The sequence below is a fragment of the Manduca sexta genome, chromosome 17 (genome assembly GCF_014839805.1).
Source record: "Manduca sexta isolate Smith_Timp_Sample1 chromosome 17, JHU_Msex_v1.0, whole genome shotgun sequence".
Lineage (NCBI taxonomy): Eukaryota > Metazoa > Arthropoda > Insecta > Lepidoptera > Sphingidae > Manduca > Manduca sexta.
Genome location: NC_051131.1, coordinates 12001889 through 12022587, shown reverse-complemented (window position 1 = coordinate 12022587; position 20699 = coordinate 12001889). Strand labels below are relative to the sequence as shown.

The window sequence follows — 20699 nt, the reverse complement described above, 5'->3', positions numbered from 1 at the left end:
TACAGAATTGCTCTGAGTATTACATTGATAAATTCCTGCAATACTGGCTCGTTTTTCCAAGCCAAGTTTCGAGTTTATTACATGTACACCCAATATAGGAGATTTGCTTCATTCTAAAATCGTCCTAGGGACGCCCACGCATATCTCTCGTTCGTCGTTATGCAACTTTACCAAGTCGTAATAAAAAATACGTCGTTTAAAAATATCCTTAAACTTCGTCACAACTTAATAACTTTAGGACGTTATATAACATTAATACCGAATGACATCACGACGGGTTGCAACTGGAATCGTTCAAACACATCGTCAAAGTTCGGATCATTCGAAGAGTGATTCAATAAAACCATCATTAGTGTTTACGATCTAAAAACATATAGTGCCGTTAATTAATTAGCCCGTCGTCGACACTCTGCCGTTTTTATTATGCCAATTTTACGTTTTAATGGTGCGTAAAAACGCGTCAAATAAGTGTTTTATTCGATCGTGTAAAAATTTGCTTCACATATGAGTGCAACGGGTGCATTTGGTAAAACGTGTTGATATTTGTTGTATTTATGGCTAGGCGTGATACAAGTTCTTTAATAAACAATCCCAATCTCAATGTTCAATCCGATTTCGTAAATGAACCACTCAGAATAACTCATTTGTAAACATATCAAAAAATCTTCGTTGTGATTGGTCCATTTTTAAAATAGATCGAAAGAAGCGATTGAGTCGTTTATAGAAAATGGCGGATGATATTATAGACGAGGGATCTCTTCATTTCATTATATCTACATATCACTGACTCACAATTACAAGTTCTTGTGTAATTTTTTATTTATTTTGGAAAAATAACATTTTAAATTTCTAGAAAATAAAATTAAAAAAGACAATAGTCCCTCATCCTTTCTTTATTCATCCTTTATTAATCTTTTGGGATATATGGAAATTGTCTTAAAAAATGTATAAAATTATGTGGTATAATTATAATTTAATTTGTAGTACATCAAATATAATAGAAGCTTTTAATAGTGAGCCAACAATGTATTGTAAAGAGGTAAAATTTGTTATTGTGACTGTTGGGTGTCTGAATCTATTCAAATTTTATTTTAAAAAAGCTACATTATCTGGGATACGGATCTTCATTTTGAGAGGAGAATGACGAAAGCGTCGCGTGCAAATACTACTTAAGTTGCAAATTAAAAAATCATGCTCTACATTGCCGATTAAGCGCCACCAGACCATTAACACGGTTCAACGAGGAATGAGGTTAATATTAGTATCGGAGCCGCATTAAATTAGTGTTAGTTTGTAAGACATTGTAGATCGCAACTGATTGAGCACTGTCGCGCAGCGGGTGTGCCGACCGGGCCGGCGGCTCGCGGATCTAGGATCAATCTCAGCGGGTCAAGTTTTTCCACTGGTTAAATTAGCTCATATACATACATTTTAATCCATCCTATTGGACGGGTTATGCTTGTTTTTTTTTGCTAACTAACTCGGTAAGTAACTGTGTTTGTAGCAATGTGCGTATTCCATGTAGATGGATTTAAATTTATGGTCAATTTTCGAATTTCTTGTCAATTTCTTAAGAATCGATAACGAAAAATAGGATCAGAATGTTTTATTTGGATTGAATGTAAGTATAAACACAGAAAAATAAAAAAATCGATACATTCTGCCAGATGGCGTGCGAAATAAAGCTATGTTAACTTATAACATAAATCAATTTGCATAAATCAATAGCTTGTTATTGTAATTTAAATGAAATAACTTCTTCTAAGATAAATTAACTTATAAATGAAAAATGTATATTAGTATTACAATATTATATTTTCGTCTCTATAAAACAATGTTAATATTGTAACAATTACTTAAAACCCCTTTATAAATAAATGCTAATTTATTCCTAAATATGCTTATAAGCTGATCTCTATTATTATATTTTACTTTGCCTAGCTATAATAAGATTCTTCATCAAATACATGTTAAATGACATGTAAATCGTGTTACTATAGAATAACACGCAAATGAACAACAGTAGTAAAACATAGAAACGACTTCAGTCCGATGCGTCAATCACAAATCGTGTCGCGCCCAGTTTTCTCCTGTAAATCGTTAATAACTGTGCGACTGAGATCTTATCAAAGATACTATCTCGTCTCAAATGCTCTGATAACGGCTGTTAAAATAGATTCTGACTTATTTATAACAGCAATAAATATTAAACGAATGGAAATTGAAATCAATGTTTATGTCGTAGAGAGTACAAAAAAAAAATATGTTTGATAATATTTATATCTAATAGTAGCTCGATCGTGAGTATGTATATTCTACTTTTATAGAAATATAATTTCGAGAAAAAAGAATCGTCTGAAAGAATAGCGACAAAAAAATAAGAAAAGGCTTTTTCTATATTAAAAAGTATGGTCTTGCGGTTGCATGCACTTGCGCAGCCCGCAATCTTTGATATTAGGGAAAGAGAGTCGAATGGCGGGGCTGTAGTCGGCAGAATATATTTTATATCCCTTCGCTGGTGGTAGGATATATTTTATATCCACTGGGATAGCGTCAATCGTAAAAGTGGTGTTAATAGTGTAACAGCTATAGTGGCCCACGCCGTGTTGCATTCCGGGATCAGCATATGTATATCCAGTTTCAACGGGCCGGCATAATTGTGTCGACTGCCGAGGGTAATCATCTCTCGCCAGTTGACATTCTATCAGACCCCACTCTACTTATGTCGTGCTCGCATCAAATCTAGTATAGACGCTCAAAAACACAGATACTAAGGGAAAGTAGTTTATTTTACTATTCATGATTATTCTCTATTCAATATTGAAACATGAGGCTCTGTCGACTGTCATTTTATTAATGTCATTAAATTGAAATTAAACTAATTTTCGGATTCTATCGCGGTGCTGGTATTTTATTTTCTCCCGACGTTTCGAAGACTTTGCAGCCTTCATGGTCACGGGGGGGACTGAGGTGTTGTTCATCCGTAAAGTCAAAGTTACAATATATTTTACAATTATACAACTTTTTATAATTTTTTAAAATTTTAGCTCAAAAGAAATCATTATGTCATTAAATTGCGAACTGAAAACAAAATTACAATTTAATTACATATAATAAATTATTTTTCTCTAATTTTTATGCTTTGAATGACGAAACGGACTTGCCGTTCACCTGATGGTAAGCGATACCATATTTCTTAATACATAATCATATTTTATTTAAAGTGAAAATAATTCTCCCCCGGCTACTTTCGGACGCTGAAATAAAATCCCAACAAATATAAAGTTTAGATATCTCAGCGGAGAGGCGAGATACGCTTGTTTGCGGATGTTGGGTACTCTTCTAAAATTACCACATAAAATGTTCCTACATTTTACGACTCCCAAGTTGTACGAGTGACGTCCCAGCGCTCGGAGAAATGTAAAAAAATATTTTCCGAGATTAATATTTTTTATTCACATTGCACTGTTGGTATTATAAAGATTTCATTTTATGCTTTACTGTATTTTGAATAAGCAAAGTTTTCCTCGTCGTTTTTTGTTTTATGATATATATTTGTTCGAAGCAACTGCATATTGATATTTTAATATACTACAGCTGAATAACAAGACGAGGTAGTCACAAGCCTGATGTTAAGCATCCAGGCTGCTCAAAAACAACAGCATCCCCACCAAAAACTACGTAATACAAAGCTCTGTACCGCAGCACACGGACGGTTTTCTTCTAAAACATCAATTTCTCTTACATGAAAATTAAAGTTTCTTATACCGACGCTTGAAAGGCGATATCTAAGGGATAAATATACCGAAAATGAATTATATAAATATTTTGAATCGCCATTCTTTTCTGTGTCATTTGGTCTAGGTTTTGTAAATCTAGGACAATTTTAATAACATTAGACTATATCTTTATAAAATAAAAAGTTGAATTGTTATGAATTATCATACAAAAATCAAAACCTTAAGCACTCTACTCAAAAATTACTGATTGTCGTTTAGATACTATTGCCTTTCAAGCGTCGATACGTCTTTTCGAAAAGGAATGTATTTGTTACAAATATCACAAAATACAGTGACATTTCAAGATGTACGCATACCGCCACGGTCGTCGGTCGCGCATTCGTAACTCGCGCTTTCCTATGGTCGCGTGCGAATATCACATAGCGGCCTGCTCAGTTGTTATTAATAACAAGTATTTAGGACCACTAATATTTGCTTTACGGAATAGTGAGCGATAAAATTTTACGAGCGAGCGTAGGGTTTTCGAATGTGCTTTGGAAATTGTCTTTTAACAGTTTTATAGCTATAATTTCCTAATGTTGTCGTTTTAAAATATAAAAATATAAATTAATTTCAGAGCCAATGGAAGATTGCTTGGTGCTTATAGAGCAGGTATAAGCACCGGCAATAAAATAGATATTATTACAAAAATGTAGCTATTAAATCCTACATAATATATATACATCCTACTTTCGTGTAACTGAGATATAATAACCATTACAGCTATCAAGATTACAATCTTAAGATATAACAGAAACGCATAAAAACATTAAAAATATAAAATATTCGTAGAGCCTTATTATTCGATACATAACACAGTGTCGATATAACGATAAAAGCTTATTCGATACAAAAGCTTATTTCGCATTCGTCCGAGGCGGGCACATTACGCGATTTAACAGTTAATACTCGTTCACTTTACATAATTATTGCATTTTCATGTGGAAAGGAAAGTTTAATGTGAACAAATCGTAAACGCCGGTATCCGTAATATTCCTATTAGTTTTATGTTGCTTTCTAAATGGGTTTACACTAACTAAGGGAGTATGACTTGGTTTTTATTAGTTCCAGATATCTAAACGTGTGCGTTTCTAAACTGTAAGGATGTCGTGAGATTACCTATGCTATATATAGACGGAACGCTTGATAAGTGTCAATGTTATACATACATACCTAGTATCACGTCTCTATCTCATAGAAGTATGAAGAGACTATGGATTGCCACTTTGCACGATTCTGGCATACTTCTCGCGGTTCCTCCACCTTCATCAATCCTTTCATGCATTCACGCCGTTTCCGTGTGTTTGCAATTATCCACATAGCAAACCTAGTCTAATATGTTAGAGTCGTAGATAAGGAAGTGGTACTCTGAAAATGAGTAAGGTTTCAAATACAGGGACAGTGTCTTGAGAAATGTGATAATAAAATTCCATCGATTTTTTTTTCGTCTTCAATATTGTTCTTAATTTGTAAGTAGCAATAAATTACCGTCTGATTGATTTAATGGAACGCAGTCGATGTAAATGAACATTAAACATCGCATTGGTGCCATTCTGCTATGTCCGTGCGAGCTGACAGCTGACCAAGTATTTACGTTCGAGCGAATACAATAAAACTGCAATAAACAATGTTCGGATTAAATATAACCAGCTTCATTCAAACAGACAGCCGGTGGACACCATGTTGTACCATATTATACGAGAAAAGTTTTGTTTGTAGCGTTTTGATGCATTTAAAAAAAAATATATCGGCTGAATATAAAAAAAAAAAAATTATACAGTTTTGTTGCGACTATTGTTTAAATTAAACCACAATTACCCAAACGAACAACTCTACAAAAATGTGTACAAAAAATATACTAAACGATAACCATATTACCCGTCAGGAATATGACAAGGTAGCCCCACAATACCGGAAGAGGGCTGATAGAAAATCACACCGCACCTGACTAGCAGTGGAGACGGTAACACGAGACGCGGCGCACCACTCGAAACGGCTTCTTCGTACACTGATTTATACTGACTTGTGCATTACTTTGCCGTATACGTCTGTTGACTTTTGTATGGGACGTCTAAGACGGCGGTATTGATTTTTTTTTTATGCTTGAATACGGTGATTTTATTTTAATGTGGGTATTCAATGGGCCGTGTATTGATATTTAATCTGATTAAATAGTTTTATTGGCGACATTTAGATAGATGAAGGGAGTCACATGTTTTGCATGTTTAATGCTTTTCAATTTTTATTCAAATGTCAAGTTTGCATTTGTTTTGACAAGTCTGCAAAATGATCAAGGAAATTCATGTCTTCTTTGCATAAATTGATATTGTATAGATTTGTAAAAAAAAACTAAATACACATTATTAATTTATTAGAGGTTAAGATTAACGTATAACACTTTGCCACAACCACTTGTGAAACTTCTCAACATCTAACTCACGCAAATTAAAGCCGAATAGAAAATAAACTAAACTCCGCCGATGCTGTCGTGTAATTTACGCCTATCCTAGCTTATTCCCTGTCGTTTCCCAGGATCTGGCCGGGCCCTTTTCACGCGTCATTAGGGGATGCATGTCGTCCTGTCGCGTACACGACGCTGCGTGGGCGCATAATCTGCCGGACATAAGCCGGTGGCAACTTGCGCTCGACATTACACGTACCACGATATTTATAGCTTTTGAAATTGGAATATGATTTTGCGGAATAAATATATTTGTTGTGGTGATGATTTGTTATAATTTGCGTTTGGGTAGTTGTCAGTATTTTTTAAATTGATTTATACTTTTGGGATTATTCCATGTAAAGATTTTCATTATTCTTGTAGCTGTCGTGTTTTGTATTAAACAGTTGAGCATCAACTACCTTGTATAATAAACACCCCCTAATGATTTTATGTTGATTTTAAAGGTTTTTTTTTCTTCTGCAGCCCCAACCGCCAGTGCACGCTCAGCCACTGCCACTGCCGCCGGCGCCGCTCGCGATCACCCACGTAGCCGCCCCCGTCCCCGCACCGGCGCCCGCGCCTGTCCCCGCTGCCCCGCCGGCGCCTGCGGTTGCTCCCGCCGCGCATTGCGCCGCCCCGCGCACCATCGTCATACAAAGGCCCGACGCTCGACACGGCTTCGGATTCACGCTTAGACATTTAGTAGTGTACCCGCCAGAGTCTTTACAGGTTGGTATATGGCTATAGTTTCTATGATAAGCGAATAACGTTTCTAAATCTCACCGTTGGTCACAACCCAGTGTGATATATGGAATGAAATAAAGTGCCCTCTGAATGCATGCCGCTTCTAAAAAGTTGGTCTGGAAATGTTTAGGTGGAGGCTGTGTTCAGCAGTGCTCTTCCAAAGCCTGAAGAAGAAATGCTCTTAACAATTAATAGACATCTGAAATGGATTTTTTTAAATATAATCTTATTAAAGCGTTCGTTATTGATTCTGGCCAAAACCTTCTTGCATTATTTTTAGGCACTGTCGTGCATAGATTTAGCTGATGATTGAGTAATTGAATGTGACGTTCAGGAGTTGTACGAAGATGCTCGACACCTGGCGGTGGGCGCGGTCGGCGCCCCGATGGACACGATCTTCGTGAGGTCTGTGCGCGCGGGCGGGCCGGCGGCCGCGGCGGGACTGCGCGCCGGCGACCGAGTGCTGGCCGTGAACGGCGAGCCGGTCGCGTGCGGCCGCGCCAGGGCGCCGTACGCGCGCGTCGTGCAGCTGGCGCAGCGGGAGCCGCGCGTGCTGAGGTTGACTGTGGTGCCGAGGGACCACGACCTCTTGCAGAGGGTAAGTAACTTATGAATAACTGTATCGAGATAAGATACTTCCAGTATGTAGATGATACATGCTCTCTCTCTGCTAAACAAAACTGAGTCTTTGAATCAGAACTACTTGCGCTGGATATCTATTGTCTCATATGGCCAATCCGCAACTAACCACAAGTCCACAAAAGGGATCACTAAAACTATCAACATTCCATTAATTATCGACATTCGTCAGTATTTCAGCGAAGCCGCGTATAATCCAGAGACGAACCAGCGTCCGCTAGAGATGCCGGCGCCGGTGTCGGAGCAGGAGTCGCGGCTGTTCGACGCGTACCGGCGGCCGCGCGCGTCGCTGCCCGCCCCGCAGGCGCCCGCGCGACGTGACGACCCGGAGTATGCCAGCGTCGCCTCCATAGCGCCGTCGAGATACGACGTGTCGAGGTTGACCGGCACGCCGCATTATCTCATGCATGATGGGTGAGGAATTCTGCATTTACTGTTAACGGGTTGATCAGATGTCAACTATGACTATAGGAACTCACGTTAAAAACAGAGTTATTTCAATGCCAAATAGAAAAAAAACAATATGCACTTTTATCTCATAAATCGTACATTACTTGTTCCAGGAGACGGGAATCGGATACATCCCTACCATCATCAGCGGCGGAGAGCAAGGACAGCCTCGGATCATTCGACTCCAACTCAACGCTCACCGGTCGGGAAATAGACGACTCGATCATCCTCTCGCGAATACGAAAGAGTTTGGAACAGAAAGAGGCTTTCCTACGACGGCCCAGCCAGCCGACCGGCTGGGTCACGCCAGACGCGCCACCGCCGATCAAACAGAAGGAGTTCTACGCCAGGCCGCAGAAGCTACAGAAGCCGGCGTGGCCTCCGCCCACGGCGTCCCCACCCCTAGCCGCATCACCTCCCCCGCAACCTACAGAACAAAAGAAAGAAGAGTGCGTCAGCGTTGACAGTGGAACGTATAGCGGTTACGGAGAAGTGAACGGCACACACAACGACAAAAACAGAGCGAAACAAGACAAGAATCAGTTCGTGGTGACGCTGTCCAAGATACAGGAAACAGCGCCGAGCATTCAGAGTCCTAATGTTGGGACCGTTACTAATGGAACGGCGAAAGAAGTCAAGGAGGTGAAGGATGAAGGGGCTGCTAGTAATCAAGATAGCAAGTAAGTTGAAGAAATACTGTTGATATTCAATATAGAAATTATAGTTGTAATACTGTCGTCGTATGTTTGTTTAACTTTTCTGGGTATCTATTGCAGTTGCTTGTTATATGTTAAGGCAATAAATGCTCTAACTCTTAATTCTCCCTAAGTCTAGCGCAATTTGAAGTGTACCTTCAGCACACTGGCCAGTATTGACACACCAGTCATATAACAGAGAACACTGCCCGTGCAGATACCCGGTGCCGGAGCTGCAGCTGGTGACGGCGCGCACGCGGCAGCTGGAGGCGGCGCGCGGCGGCTCGCGGCGCACGGAGACGGCGCGCAGCGAGCTGGCGCGGCTCTCCACCACGCGCCTCGAGCCCAGCGTGGCGCTGCGCCGCAAGGAGTTCGAGACGCGCGCGCTGCGCCGCGACGCGCGCTCGCTCGACGTGCAACCGCACCAGGGTCAGCACATATTCCACTCACTTTTATTGACTTTTGGATTTTAACCCATTTACCAGTGGAATGTTTGCCGGCAAACATGACAGCTACATGACATTACGTGTGTCACGGGAATATAATCTTATTATATACTACATAATAAGGTTATTTTTCTGTGACACGCGTAATGTCATGTAACTGTCATGTAGCTGTCATATTTGCCGGCAAACATTCTGATGCTAAATGGATTAAATATATAAACAAAAATAATTACATTATATATCTCATTTTGACGAATGCAATTCAGTACCTTTCAATTATGTATTTTACTAAAAATATTCCACGTCGCTTCATTTACTTGTATAAGAAAAATACAAACGTCAGGAGTCACTCGATCAATGATGAAATTACAAAATGTTGCGCCAGCCTGGTTGCAGTTTGGCAATTGTCTCGAAGTTATATTTGATTGTTCCAGAATTAGAACACGAGATACCCCTAGGTGGCAGCCTATCAGGAAACCAATTAATGATCACCGGCAGCAAACACTTGCATTGTCCTCCTCCAGATGGATATGTGCCCGGTATGTTCACTTTATCAATTGATCAAAAGCTATTAACAGCGCCATCTGTTAGCACTTAACCAAACTAACGTATGAAGATTTTTCATAGAAGACAATTTGACACTTGAATAACTTCTTTATATCATATATTTTCAGAAACGGAAAAGGTTCAAATGCGAACAAGGTCGAACAGTACCGGTAGTGAAGGATTACCTATTAGAAGACATCATGCCACAGGTAATAATATCACGTTACATAAAAACTCATTCACAGCCTAGACGGCTTAACATTCACACTCTTATTCATACACATACTTTTTTTTTATTTAATGTCACATAGTATAAACACATTGTTGCTGCACTAGTTATTTACACTTAGTCCATGAACTAAAATCTTATAGGTACATATTCTATCATCTAGTGCTTAGTTTTCATTGTCATACGCAAACTCACTTTCTTGCCAGAAAATACTTACTACGTATCATGTCACAATATATCTTGAAGCTTGAGCTTACTGGTCGGCGTTGCGCTCACGCTCATTAACTTCTGTTTGTCCAATAAAAACTTTATGTCCATTGTCTTACAATCGATTACCGATCAACTCTTTGTCGACAAAGTCGTTTTGTGTACTAGCTAAAATATTGGCAAAGTTATTAGGAATTATTGGCTTGGTTTGCGTATACAAGAGAACACGGCACGCCGGTGGGCACACAGATACACACACGCACACAGAGAGCTTGGTAGCACGGCGTCTAATGGCACTATTACCGGTCCAAGATGGCAGTCACGCGAAGAGACGTATGGGCCTGAACAGAGAGCAAATGGAGGCGATGAACCGAGTGTCGCTGCCGTCGGCGGTGAATGGCGAGGGGCGGGAGGGACGCGAGGGGCGCGAGGGGCCGGCGACGCCCGCGCGGCCCACGCAGCTCAGCCTCGCCCCGCCCGCCGCCGCGCCGCCGCCGCCCCCCGCCTCGGCCTCCACCTCGGCCACCACCTCCCCCTCGCCCACGCCGAGCACACCCGCCGACTCAGGTCCCGCGCACAAACCACACCTACTTGGAATGCTCTCATGCTCTCATCTCTTCCCTTCTTGCGCTTACGCTTCTAGGTGTCCACTGCGGCCGCGCCAGATGTAATGAGCTGATCATCCACGATGCTACTAAACCAAGCACCAGCACGAACACATTGAAGCAAGCCGTGATCTAAATTCAAAATTTATTGAAATACTGTCAATAAATTATCCAACTAACAGAATCTATGAAATGATCAATCGTAACCATTGCTTGAATGCTCAGTGCTCGTATGAAAAAATAATACTGTCATCTTAACATCGCTTAATACCAAGGCGGTAGCAACGTGAATCTAACCTCTCTTCTTAACTTACGTGCATTAACCGAATGTTAAGTGTGCTTTGACGCCCTCGCAGACTGCAGGTGTTACGTTGTGCGGTCCACGAAGGGTCTGGGTGTGCCAACTAACCGTCATATACTAACGTCAATCCCACCACTCTAACAAACTCAACAATGACAATTGTTACACAGGTTTTGCTGATGATTTGGTGACAAGAAGACAGAAGAAGGATGCTCAACTTGGGGGTAAGTAGAAAAATAAATCCATTACACTTTTAGAAAGCGCCATCTCTTGTACACACTATAAAATGCTAGCTTACATTGTTAATTTCACACGACAATAAAAAATATGTTACCATTTTCATAATTTACCTTTATTATCAACAGAAGAGGAGCGTGCCATGCGGAGGGTTTCCTACTTAAAAGCCACATGGGGTGATCGGTTGCACTTAGACAGCGATGTAGAACCAGACGGTGACCACCACGCTCTGCGAAGGTATGTTCACATCTCTCTTACCACTTTTCTCTCATCACAGAAGTTATCACTAATTTTTGTCGCCCACATTAAAAGTGCCAAAGATCAGTGACAGCGTCCTGTGCGTTCTCTCTATAATATACCCAGTAGTGTTACCCAACGTTTATAACTTTCATGAATTGTCCAATAACCAATATCTTTGTATGTCACTACTACAACATAGCACCAACTGTATCTTATTATTGTCGATCACATAGATTGTTGTAGTTAGTTAATGAATTTATCGTAATTGTCCTCCAAGTAGTTAGATAACCTATGTAACGAATGCAGCGGGTTGTTTTTATTGATGACAAAATTTCTTGTTTTCACTAATCCGGGGTGGTAAATTGGGTTCAAAACGCAGTGTGTATCGCAAGTGGCGCCCTCCCCGATTCACCGACGACATTACGCCGCTGCTGCGGATATTCGACCCGCACGCCGTCCTCCCCGCGCGGTACGTCGCATGGCGTCGCAGTTTGCGCTGGTTTAATACAGATGGCGCTTAATACAGTTTTGCAATAGTTCACGAATGTCAAAATAGATGGCGCCTTTACAAAATTAAAAATAGGTGTTATTGCAGAATTAATTAAATGCCTTGCACTGCTTAGTAACTTGATATTTACATTATGTTAGAGGTAAGTTGAGACTAGTTCGAAATCATCTCAAATCATGCAGTATTTAACTTGAAATCACATCATGTTTTTCAGTACAAATGGAGCAGATACTGAATTTTTGTTCCTACGTCACAATAGTGTGTAAAATACAGAAATTAGTGTGCATGGGATACATTTCTGTCAGCCTCCGTATATGCATGATTGATGTTGGAATATGTAAAGTTAAACGTTTAAAGCATGGTTGTTTGTTTGCTATCGTTGTTGATAATTATTTCATATTTAAAAATAAACTACAAAAACAACATCGAGTTGTACAGTTGTTATAAAAATATTTGTTGTTGAATAATACGTGTTCTCTAAAAATGCATTCTTTATCTGTAAATAGAACTGTTTAGTAAGGAAATGTCAACATTTACAATCAATATAAGTAGGTAGGTAATTAAATAAAAATAATTTATAGAAATATTGGATTCATAGCGGTATATAAAAATCAAAATATATCAAGTTCTTTGCTATCTTAATCGAAAAAGGCATTATAAAGAAAAACACAGTAAAATTAAAAAGTGAAAAACTAAGGATATCTTACCTAGGTAAGGAAAATACCTTAGGACTATATCTAAAAAGTTCTCTATGTCCTAACTCTGTAAATAAATTTACTAACGCGTACCATGCAGTGTATACTACTGCATGAAGTGTGCACTGGTTTTTAACACTATACTGTTTATGTAGCCCAGAGAAGAAGGGCGACGGAGAGGCGACAGAGAACGCAGTGGAAGCGACAGAAGGTGACGTGCAGGGCAACGTGCAGGTCAAGATGGTGGTCTGCAACGGAAAGGTAAATTACAAACTTACTTCTTACTAATACTTCGGTTAATCAGGCCGGCATGTATCAACTGACGAAGCTGCAGTAACCTGGTAAACGCACACACCGCTGAACTAATTTGGATAAAATTTTGCACAAAAATAGGCCATATTTTAGCTTAACATACAGACTATTTTTATTCCGAGAAAAGTATTTTGCGCCAACAATGCTGCCAGCAACACTTGGTAAAGAAAGCCACGTGCAAAACAATGTAGAGATTACCATGTGAAGTGATTAAATAATCAAATCTATTCTTTTTTTTTAAATAAAAATTCAAACAAAGTATATCCTAGCCTAGAGCGGTATCAGTTGGTATTCGTTGGATTGGTAATGGTATCTTAATTGGTATCAGAGCTGTAACGTGCGATCCGAAATACAAGGTTAAAGCAGTAATAATGAATTCGTCAATTTACATATGTCCCACATTTGTTGTCTGGATTATGTCACAGACAGGCGACGGTCTGACCTATTTACTGTCGGGAAACCTTTAGGAATTAGGCTAGGGTCGGTTTTATATAGTGGAAGCAGGGACGGCATGGTGATCGTTATCAAAATATTTTGTAGAAAAAATGTTGTGTTTTCTTGATATTTGAAAAATAATTTGATAGCGGACAGTGCCATCTCTACTATTTGTTAATTTGTTAATAGAAGTCAATAAAAAACAAATCCGAGTCAAAGCCCGAGTAAAATTTATCTTTTAAAAAAATGATTTTGCGAAAATTCTAAACGCTAACATGATGTAGGAATCCCTTCTCTTTGATAATGGAATTGTGTGCAAAATTTACACTTGTAAAGAATATTATCATTCGTTGAATTTATGTTTTTGTCAGCAACAAAAATAACTGAACTAATTCAAAATTTCAAATCGCGTATACTCGTTAAGTTTAGTTTAATTTTTTTCTGTATGAAGTAAAGTATCAATTTTATATTATTTTTGTAACCAATACAAATATATTAGTAGGAACATGAAAGTGTATAGGAAATTTTAAATTTAGAATTTTGTTCAGGTTTCTATGGCTGACTGAACATTGTACTCTTTGATTGTGTTTGATTATCTTTTTTTATTCTCACGTGTAAAATTGTTGCAGCGCGCAAGCGACAGATCGTGGAAGCAAGTGTGGGCGGTGCTGCACGGCACCAAGCTGTACCTGTACAGACACCATCCCAGTCAGGTGAGTCTTAGTGGATATTGTTATACTAACTTTTGCTCGCGGCTTCCCGCATAAAAAGTTTTCCCGGGATATAATTTTCCGGGACAAAAGCCTCGCTATATATTTTCCCTGATTGGAAAGTAGCTTATATCCTACCCAGGATTTCCATCTGTCTCATCGAAATCCGTTGGATACTTATTGAGTTTATCACGTACAAGCAGGCAGACAGATTCCGAAAGGGACATTGTTTTATAAAATTTATAGCAGAATTTTTTAAGGCGAATAATTCCGTCATAAATTTTTATTGCGTTACTTTAACCGTTTACTCAGCGCACGCAACGCGAGCTCTCAAAAGGAATCAATTTTCCCAGTTTTTACAACATTCCGCATTGATGCTCCGCTCCTATTGGTCATAGCGTGATGTTATACCGCCTATAGCCTTCCTCAGTAAATGGGCTATCTAACACTAAAATAATTTCAGTCAGGAATGAACTAGGGATTTGTTGCGTTTCTAAAATTGGCCTGCTCACCCCGTAAGAGTTTTTATCGTTACAGTCAGCCACTAATTTAGTCAAAAAAATTTAACTTCAAAACGCCTATACTCGTTATGTTTATTTGAAACTTTTTTTTCACTTTGTGTGAAAAAAATTAATCATTTTTATTTTATTTTTAAAAAAAAAATATTGCTACGAACGCAAAACTGTATAAACGATTTGAAGTTTTGAATTTGTTTAGTTACTTATGTGGGTGACTGTACATATTAATAGCCTTATATTTTTTTTCAAAGCAACGCACTTGTACCAAAGCCGACCATCCTCTATCATTGAACTGAAAATATTCACATAATTCACAATTCAAAGAAACAATCGTATCTATTTTGATATCTCTAGTCGACCAATCACCTGAACGACCATTAAAGATATTACGATTGGCAATAAATAATATCGGCATAAACAACGCCCTGTAATGATCCGATCCATTTGCGGGTCGGATTGGGTGGTCCATGTGACCTTCGCGTGCGGCCCGGCCGTCGGTTTGTTTGCGGCCTTGACGCGACGATCAATGGTTCCTAGGCTAGGGATGACTGGCATCGATAGAAAAGCAAGTTATCGATGTTTGGACGCTAGGGTTTTTTTTGTAAAGGTTTTTGGAAGTTGTATGTTTTTCTGTTGAATCAGCTTTATGGTAGAATAGAGTTGAACGAATGCTGAAAAAAGAGCGCACCAAAAAATCGATTCACTATCGATACTTTAGTGAGGTTGACAATGATCCTAGTATCGATTGTAGGTATATGTATTGTTGGAATGCTATCGATGGTTGGTGACCGTCCCTACAACACGTGAGCACACACAACACAGTACACACTTTAAGTGCAAACAGCACGCCGTAATGGAATGTTTTACGCGGAAAAAGATTTATTTCGGTTAGTTTCCATTTCGGATGGGCGGCCGAATTTAACCGGAACTTGCCTTGAAATTGTTGTTGGTAGGTGACGCAAATTAGGTTTGTAGTTGTCGTAGGGCTTTAGTATATAATCGGAGGAAGAAAATATATTCTACTTACTAATTGAAAATTCTTTTAAAGTAATCCATTTTTACCGGTCAATAAATACGAATATGGATGTAATTTAAATGTGTGAGCAATTAATTACGTACTTGTTCATGTTAAGATTTATCCTTACTAAGTTAAAATTTGTATAGGGTTTATATTAGAAATGGAGAAAGCCGATTAACTATGCCAAACTTTACAAGACTTGAAAGTTTACCAAATAGTCGCATAATTTTGACCGTATACCAATGATTTATCGTTGAAATAGGAAATGTGACAAGTTTTCGGTCACTAAATTTAGACCCAAAATAAAGTTTTTTACTCACAAATTTGCTTTGAAGCGGACATAGAAGTGATAGAACTCGCCACATCCCTTTCAATGCCAACTCATGGCCTGCTGGATCACGAAGGTCTTTATAGCATGGAACACAAGTAAGAGTTCCAGCTTCGCTGGCTACCAAGTAGCCTTGATTCCTAAAGTTAAAGTAGCTATGATTGGCCCAAAATCTTCCAATAGTAAACACTATGTTCTAAATTCAAACTCAAGTCGGATTACGTGGTGTTTTGCCGTTATTAATTATGATATACCGGTCAGTGTTATTATGAGAATGTCAGTTGATCAAAGGTTTCCTGTATTTTCCCGTGAAATGTACTAATATGTACAAATTATGACGTCATAAAGAATGTGTGAGATCAAAAGCTGTTAAGGAAATGAAAGACATTGTGCAACTTTGAATCGTATTGTATTAGCAAATGACTTAAATTATGTTATTAGTAAACTGTCTGGCGAACCCTTAAATTTAATTTAATATTAGTTTGTTATTTTCCAATGTGGTAGATGATATGCTTTTCGCCTCTGTCATGTTCGACTGCTAGGCACATGCTCAGCAAATGAAATCACTGTTGTATTCTAGTTTAAAGAATTTCCGGTCTAATATTAAGAGATTTAAGGTTTATATTAAATTGAAAGCACAATGCATGAAGTACTTCGTGATGTCAAATTTGGGCTGATATTGCTACTATTCATGGACAGACGTGGCTTGTAATATGAAGCGAGCAACTTCACTACCTCATAAATTAAAATTTAAAAAATAACTACCATATGGAAACATACCAACCCTTAACATTAAAACACAAATTCGCATAAATAAATATTAAAATACATTGGTGCCAACCTTATAAAGGGCCACTGAACGCGTCACGGCGTACTTTATCACTTGTAATGTTACTCTAATGTGTTAATTAATACATTGGCGATGTATTCGAGTGACGCGTTCATTATCTCGATAATATACTTCCGTCGCGTGCCATAAGCGTACGCGCACCTGGCTTGCACACTCGGAACACCTTTGGGTATCTAGGGTTGGCAATGACTTTGTCATTCAGGGTTTGTTGAACTACGTAGATAGGTCGGAGACATTATTTACTTAATTTTACTACGGGTCATTATTTTTGTTTGTTTTTTTATTATTTTTCACTTTTACAATCCTTTGGCTTGTTGAAGAGTAAATTGTTGTCTTGTAAGTTGTCACTTTTAATTAAGTAAATGTGTAGGTTTTTTCATTATAATTGAGTATATTTGAATTTCTAGTGATTCCGATACTAAAATTTTTGATATCAGAAAAAAAAATGTAATTTCTCACATTAATTGTTACTTTATGACAGCCCTAACGCGCTAGTTCGAAGGCCCGCAGCTCAAAGCCACGAAGTGTAACCTAACAGACACACGTTTTGGCTACGATGGTGAAGTATACCGTAACGACAGCTGCACTTCTTCATTTAATATTCTTTCAGCCTTATCCGTGACATTTGGTGGTTTATGGTAAACAGAAGATGCTAGGGTTGTCCCCACTCACAACCAATTAACGGAATTAACCGTTTTTTTTTCTGGCACATGTTGTTATCTATATGATCAGTAATATTTTAAAAAAATAATGATGGATACAATTTTCTTTTAAATATTTCTTGTATAAATAATCTAAATTACTGCATATTTTACATATTACTGTCAGCTTTTAAAGTTATTTAAAGTTTAAGAAATAAAATTGTCCTCGATAATAAAATGTTTAAATCGACGCATACCTTATTATGCCAATTCGTACCCTAATAAATCAACGTACACTATAAAATCCCGTGTCTCAGTAATGCCAAAACTGTTTCTGGCATTGAGTACGATAATAAACAATCGCATTATGACGTGACCGTCCAACCATCAACCGAAAGGACTAAACACTAACTCTGATTTATAAAGTGCATGATGCGGAAGCACGCGAGCACTTACGGATTAAGCCGTGCGCACACTGGGCGCCGGGTTGCATAATGGACGGATTTTCTCGTCATTAAGGTTTAGGTGATGAGGACATGATCGAAATCATAACTGTGTCATACTATAATTTATGGCAATATGTATATACTGTTTCTGCTGATTTATGCGCGCGTAAAAATTGCTTATAGCTTGTCTAGTTAGTCATAAAGATAAAAATAAAGGAAAATCATAAGAAACATTTTTGTTACAATCATCGAAATCTAACAAATCATGAAAACTTAGCTAATTGTATAGCAATGCTCGCCTCGGTGTACAAAGAGCTTCGGGGGTTAACCATCGTGGGTAATAAACTTCTTACACAAGTACTAAACGTCGCACAGACAGTTGCGATTGAAGCGAAGTGTGGCGGAGGATGTTGCGCGCGTCACTCACGCGCAGCCGCCCTATAAATTTAAATATGATGTACAGATTGCAAAAACAAATCATAAGCTGGGCAAGGATGTGCGGCGGTTTTAACGGACAAATTTTGAATTTCGAACGTTTATTATTTAAAAAAAAAAAATAAAAAAAATAAAAATGCTTTATTCATCACGTAGGCGAACATAGTTGCACTTATGATAAGTCAAGGTACATGAGAATATTCAATTATTACTTAATTAGATTAGCTTATATAAACAAAGACAATAAAATAAATGAAAAATATACTTAGTAAACAAAGAAGCCAGCTCGGGCTGGCAGGGAAGAAGAAAATAAAATTATGTATGTATGTATTTTTAAATAAGCAATAAGGGAGAAACGCGTCGCGATCCTCACCGGTGAGGACAATAAAAGCCCTAACCTAGCTAACCTACCAGCCTTTCACTAACTACCTAAGCGATGACTACCCGAAGAAGAAAGGCAGAAAGAAACTCCGGGCTTTATTTTTTGTCATCAATTGTCTATTCATTTATAATATTGTTATTAAATATATATATATATTTTTTTAATAAGTCTTTTCTATACAAAGTCTGATTAATTATATAAGCTAATACACGCACATCACCGTAAAATTGCGGAGAAAATCCACATAAAAGTATTTAGCAATAACTAAAAACTAACGGAAAAAACAATAATACTAAAAATTATAAAAACTATGAAACAGTCAGTGTACAGCGTGCATACGCCTACATTTACAAACATAATATTTTCATTTCATATTTTGTCGCAGATCTTGGTCAATATAATTAAGATTATAAATTTTAAGGCTGGTGCAACAAAATGATCGGTCGGTCGTCTATTATACATTGATAATTCAATGAGTCAATATAAAATAAAATATGTCACATAAATTTAAAACTGTTACCCAGTATAATGTCAAAATTGTAGAAAGGTACACATGAGACGTTTATGTAGTTAATTTATAATATTGGCGTTAACATAGGGTTGGACAGGGTGTGCAGGACTGTTTTTCCAAACCGTCTGATCATCGAGGTAATCCTTTACATTATAATACCCCTTTGACATTAATTCGCGCTTAACATGACACTTAAATTTGTAGCCGGGCAGATTGGTTATTTCAAGAGGGATTTTATTATAGAATTTGATACAATTTATGTTTAAATATGAAGAAACTTTTGGATCTGTACCACCTAATATATAACGAATAAAACAAGCTGTAAAAAAATATTATACAGAACAATATAGTATGAAATCGTAAATTGGATTAAATTATAATTTTAACCATAAAGTGCTACATATAATTATAATTTGTTGCATATTACAAATTTATTCCGCAAACAAGGTTCGAAATTTAAATTTTTCATGTAGTTTGAAATTCTGCAATATGTCAAAATGCTCAGGTTCGGTGATCTGTGCCCACGACGCTTGACCTTTAGGCGCCTATATTCTGAATGTCACGTAAAACGAATGGTGCTGCCAACGTTCTTGTTTATAACTAAATAAGGCGATTTCGGCCCGTGCGAGCGTTGAAAGTTCAAACATTATGTAAACGTGTTATGCCGTCTTTGTTATCGGTACACGTAAACCGTGCACGAGTACCTTTTAAATATATGTTCTATGGCATTAAATAAAATATACGCAATTAAGTGAAATATTTACTAATAAAATCATAGTAGCGTAGTGATTCCGAAAAAAAAAAATTCTTCAATAAAGCATTAATTTCAAAATTGTATTACTCATTTTTTCAAACATAATATTGAATTTCAAACAATTTTCTAATTACAGTCTATTATAACTAAAACGAAATTAGATTACCAATTATAATCAGTATTATGCGTCACAGTAACAAGAGATGCATATCGATTCCATTCGCGAAGTTCCAAATCGTAACCTCATTATGAGATTTACGAGAGCTTTCTGGGAATCATGTAACTTGCATTAAATAATCTTGACATTGATTGACGCGGCTTTTGGATGTATTATGAAACGATAATCGATGGCTTATTAAAAAAAAATTATTCGTGCAAATGAGGATTCAGAACCCTAAGTAATGTGATGACCGCCATAATGCTGAATAAAGGTTGGCGCTGATTCACAAATTGGACCAAATGTTTGCGTGATCTGGAAATGTTTGTGTTTTGTATTTCAATTCTTTATAGCTTTGAATGCTTTGAGCTTCCGAAGTATTTCAAGTCTCAAAACATGAAAATAAACTCCCCCTTAGTTATTGTAATTTATATTTGA

General features: G+C 37.8%; 1 protein-coding gene across 6 annotated transcripts in view; it reads left to right on the top strand.

The window, feature by feature from the left end:
* Positions 1 to 20699, top strand: part of LOC115449350 (rho GTPase-activating protein 21-B) — a 412582-nt gene that overhangs the window by 287108 nt on the left and 104775 nt on the right. For all 6 annotated transcript variants that reach the window (XM_037439479.1, XM_037439478.1, XM_037439481.1 and 3 more), the window contains 12 exons: positions 6706 to 6951; positions 7301 to 7564; positions 7778 to 8019; positions 8169 to 8735; positions 8968 to 9179; positions 9631 to 9735; positions 9871 to 9951; positions 10491 to 10745; positions 11255 to 11308; positions 11450 to 11558; positions 12920 to 13025; positions 14141 to 14224. In XM_037439479.1, the coding sequence (XP_037295376.1) occupies positions 6706 to 6951; positions 7301 to 7564; positions 7778 to 8019; positions 8169 to 8735; positions 8968 to 9179; positions 9631 to 9735; positions 9871 to 9951; positions 10491 to 10745; positions 11255 to 11308; positions 11450 to 11558; positions 12920 to 13025; positions 14141 to 14224 (2325 nt within the window). The remainder of the gene's footprint in view (positions 1 to 6705; positions 6952 to 7300; positions 7565 to 7777; positions 8020 to 8168; positions 8736 to 8967; positions 9180 to 9630; positions 9736 to 9870; positions 9952 to 10490; positions 10746 to 11254; positions 11309 to 11449; positions 11559 to 12919; positions 13026 to 14140; positions 14225 to 20699) is intronic.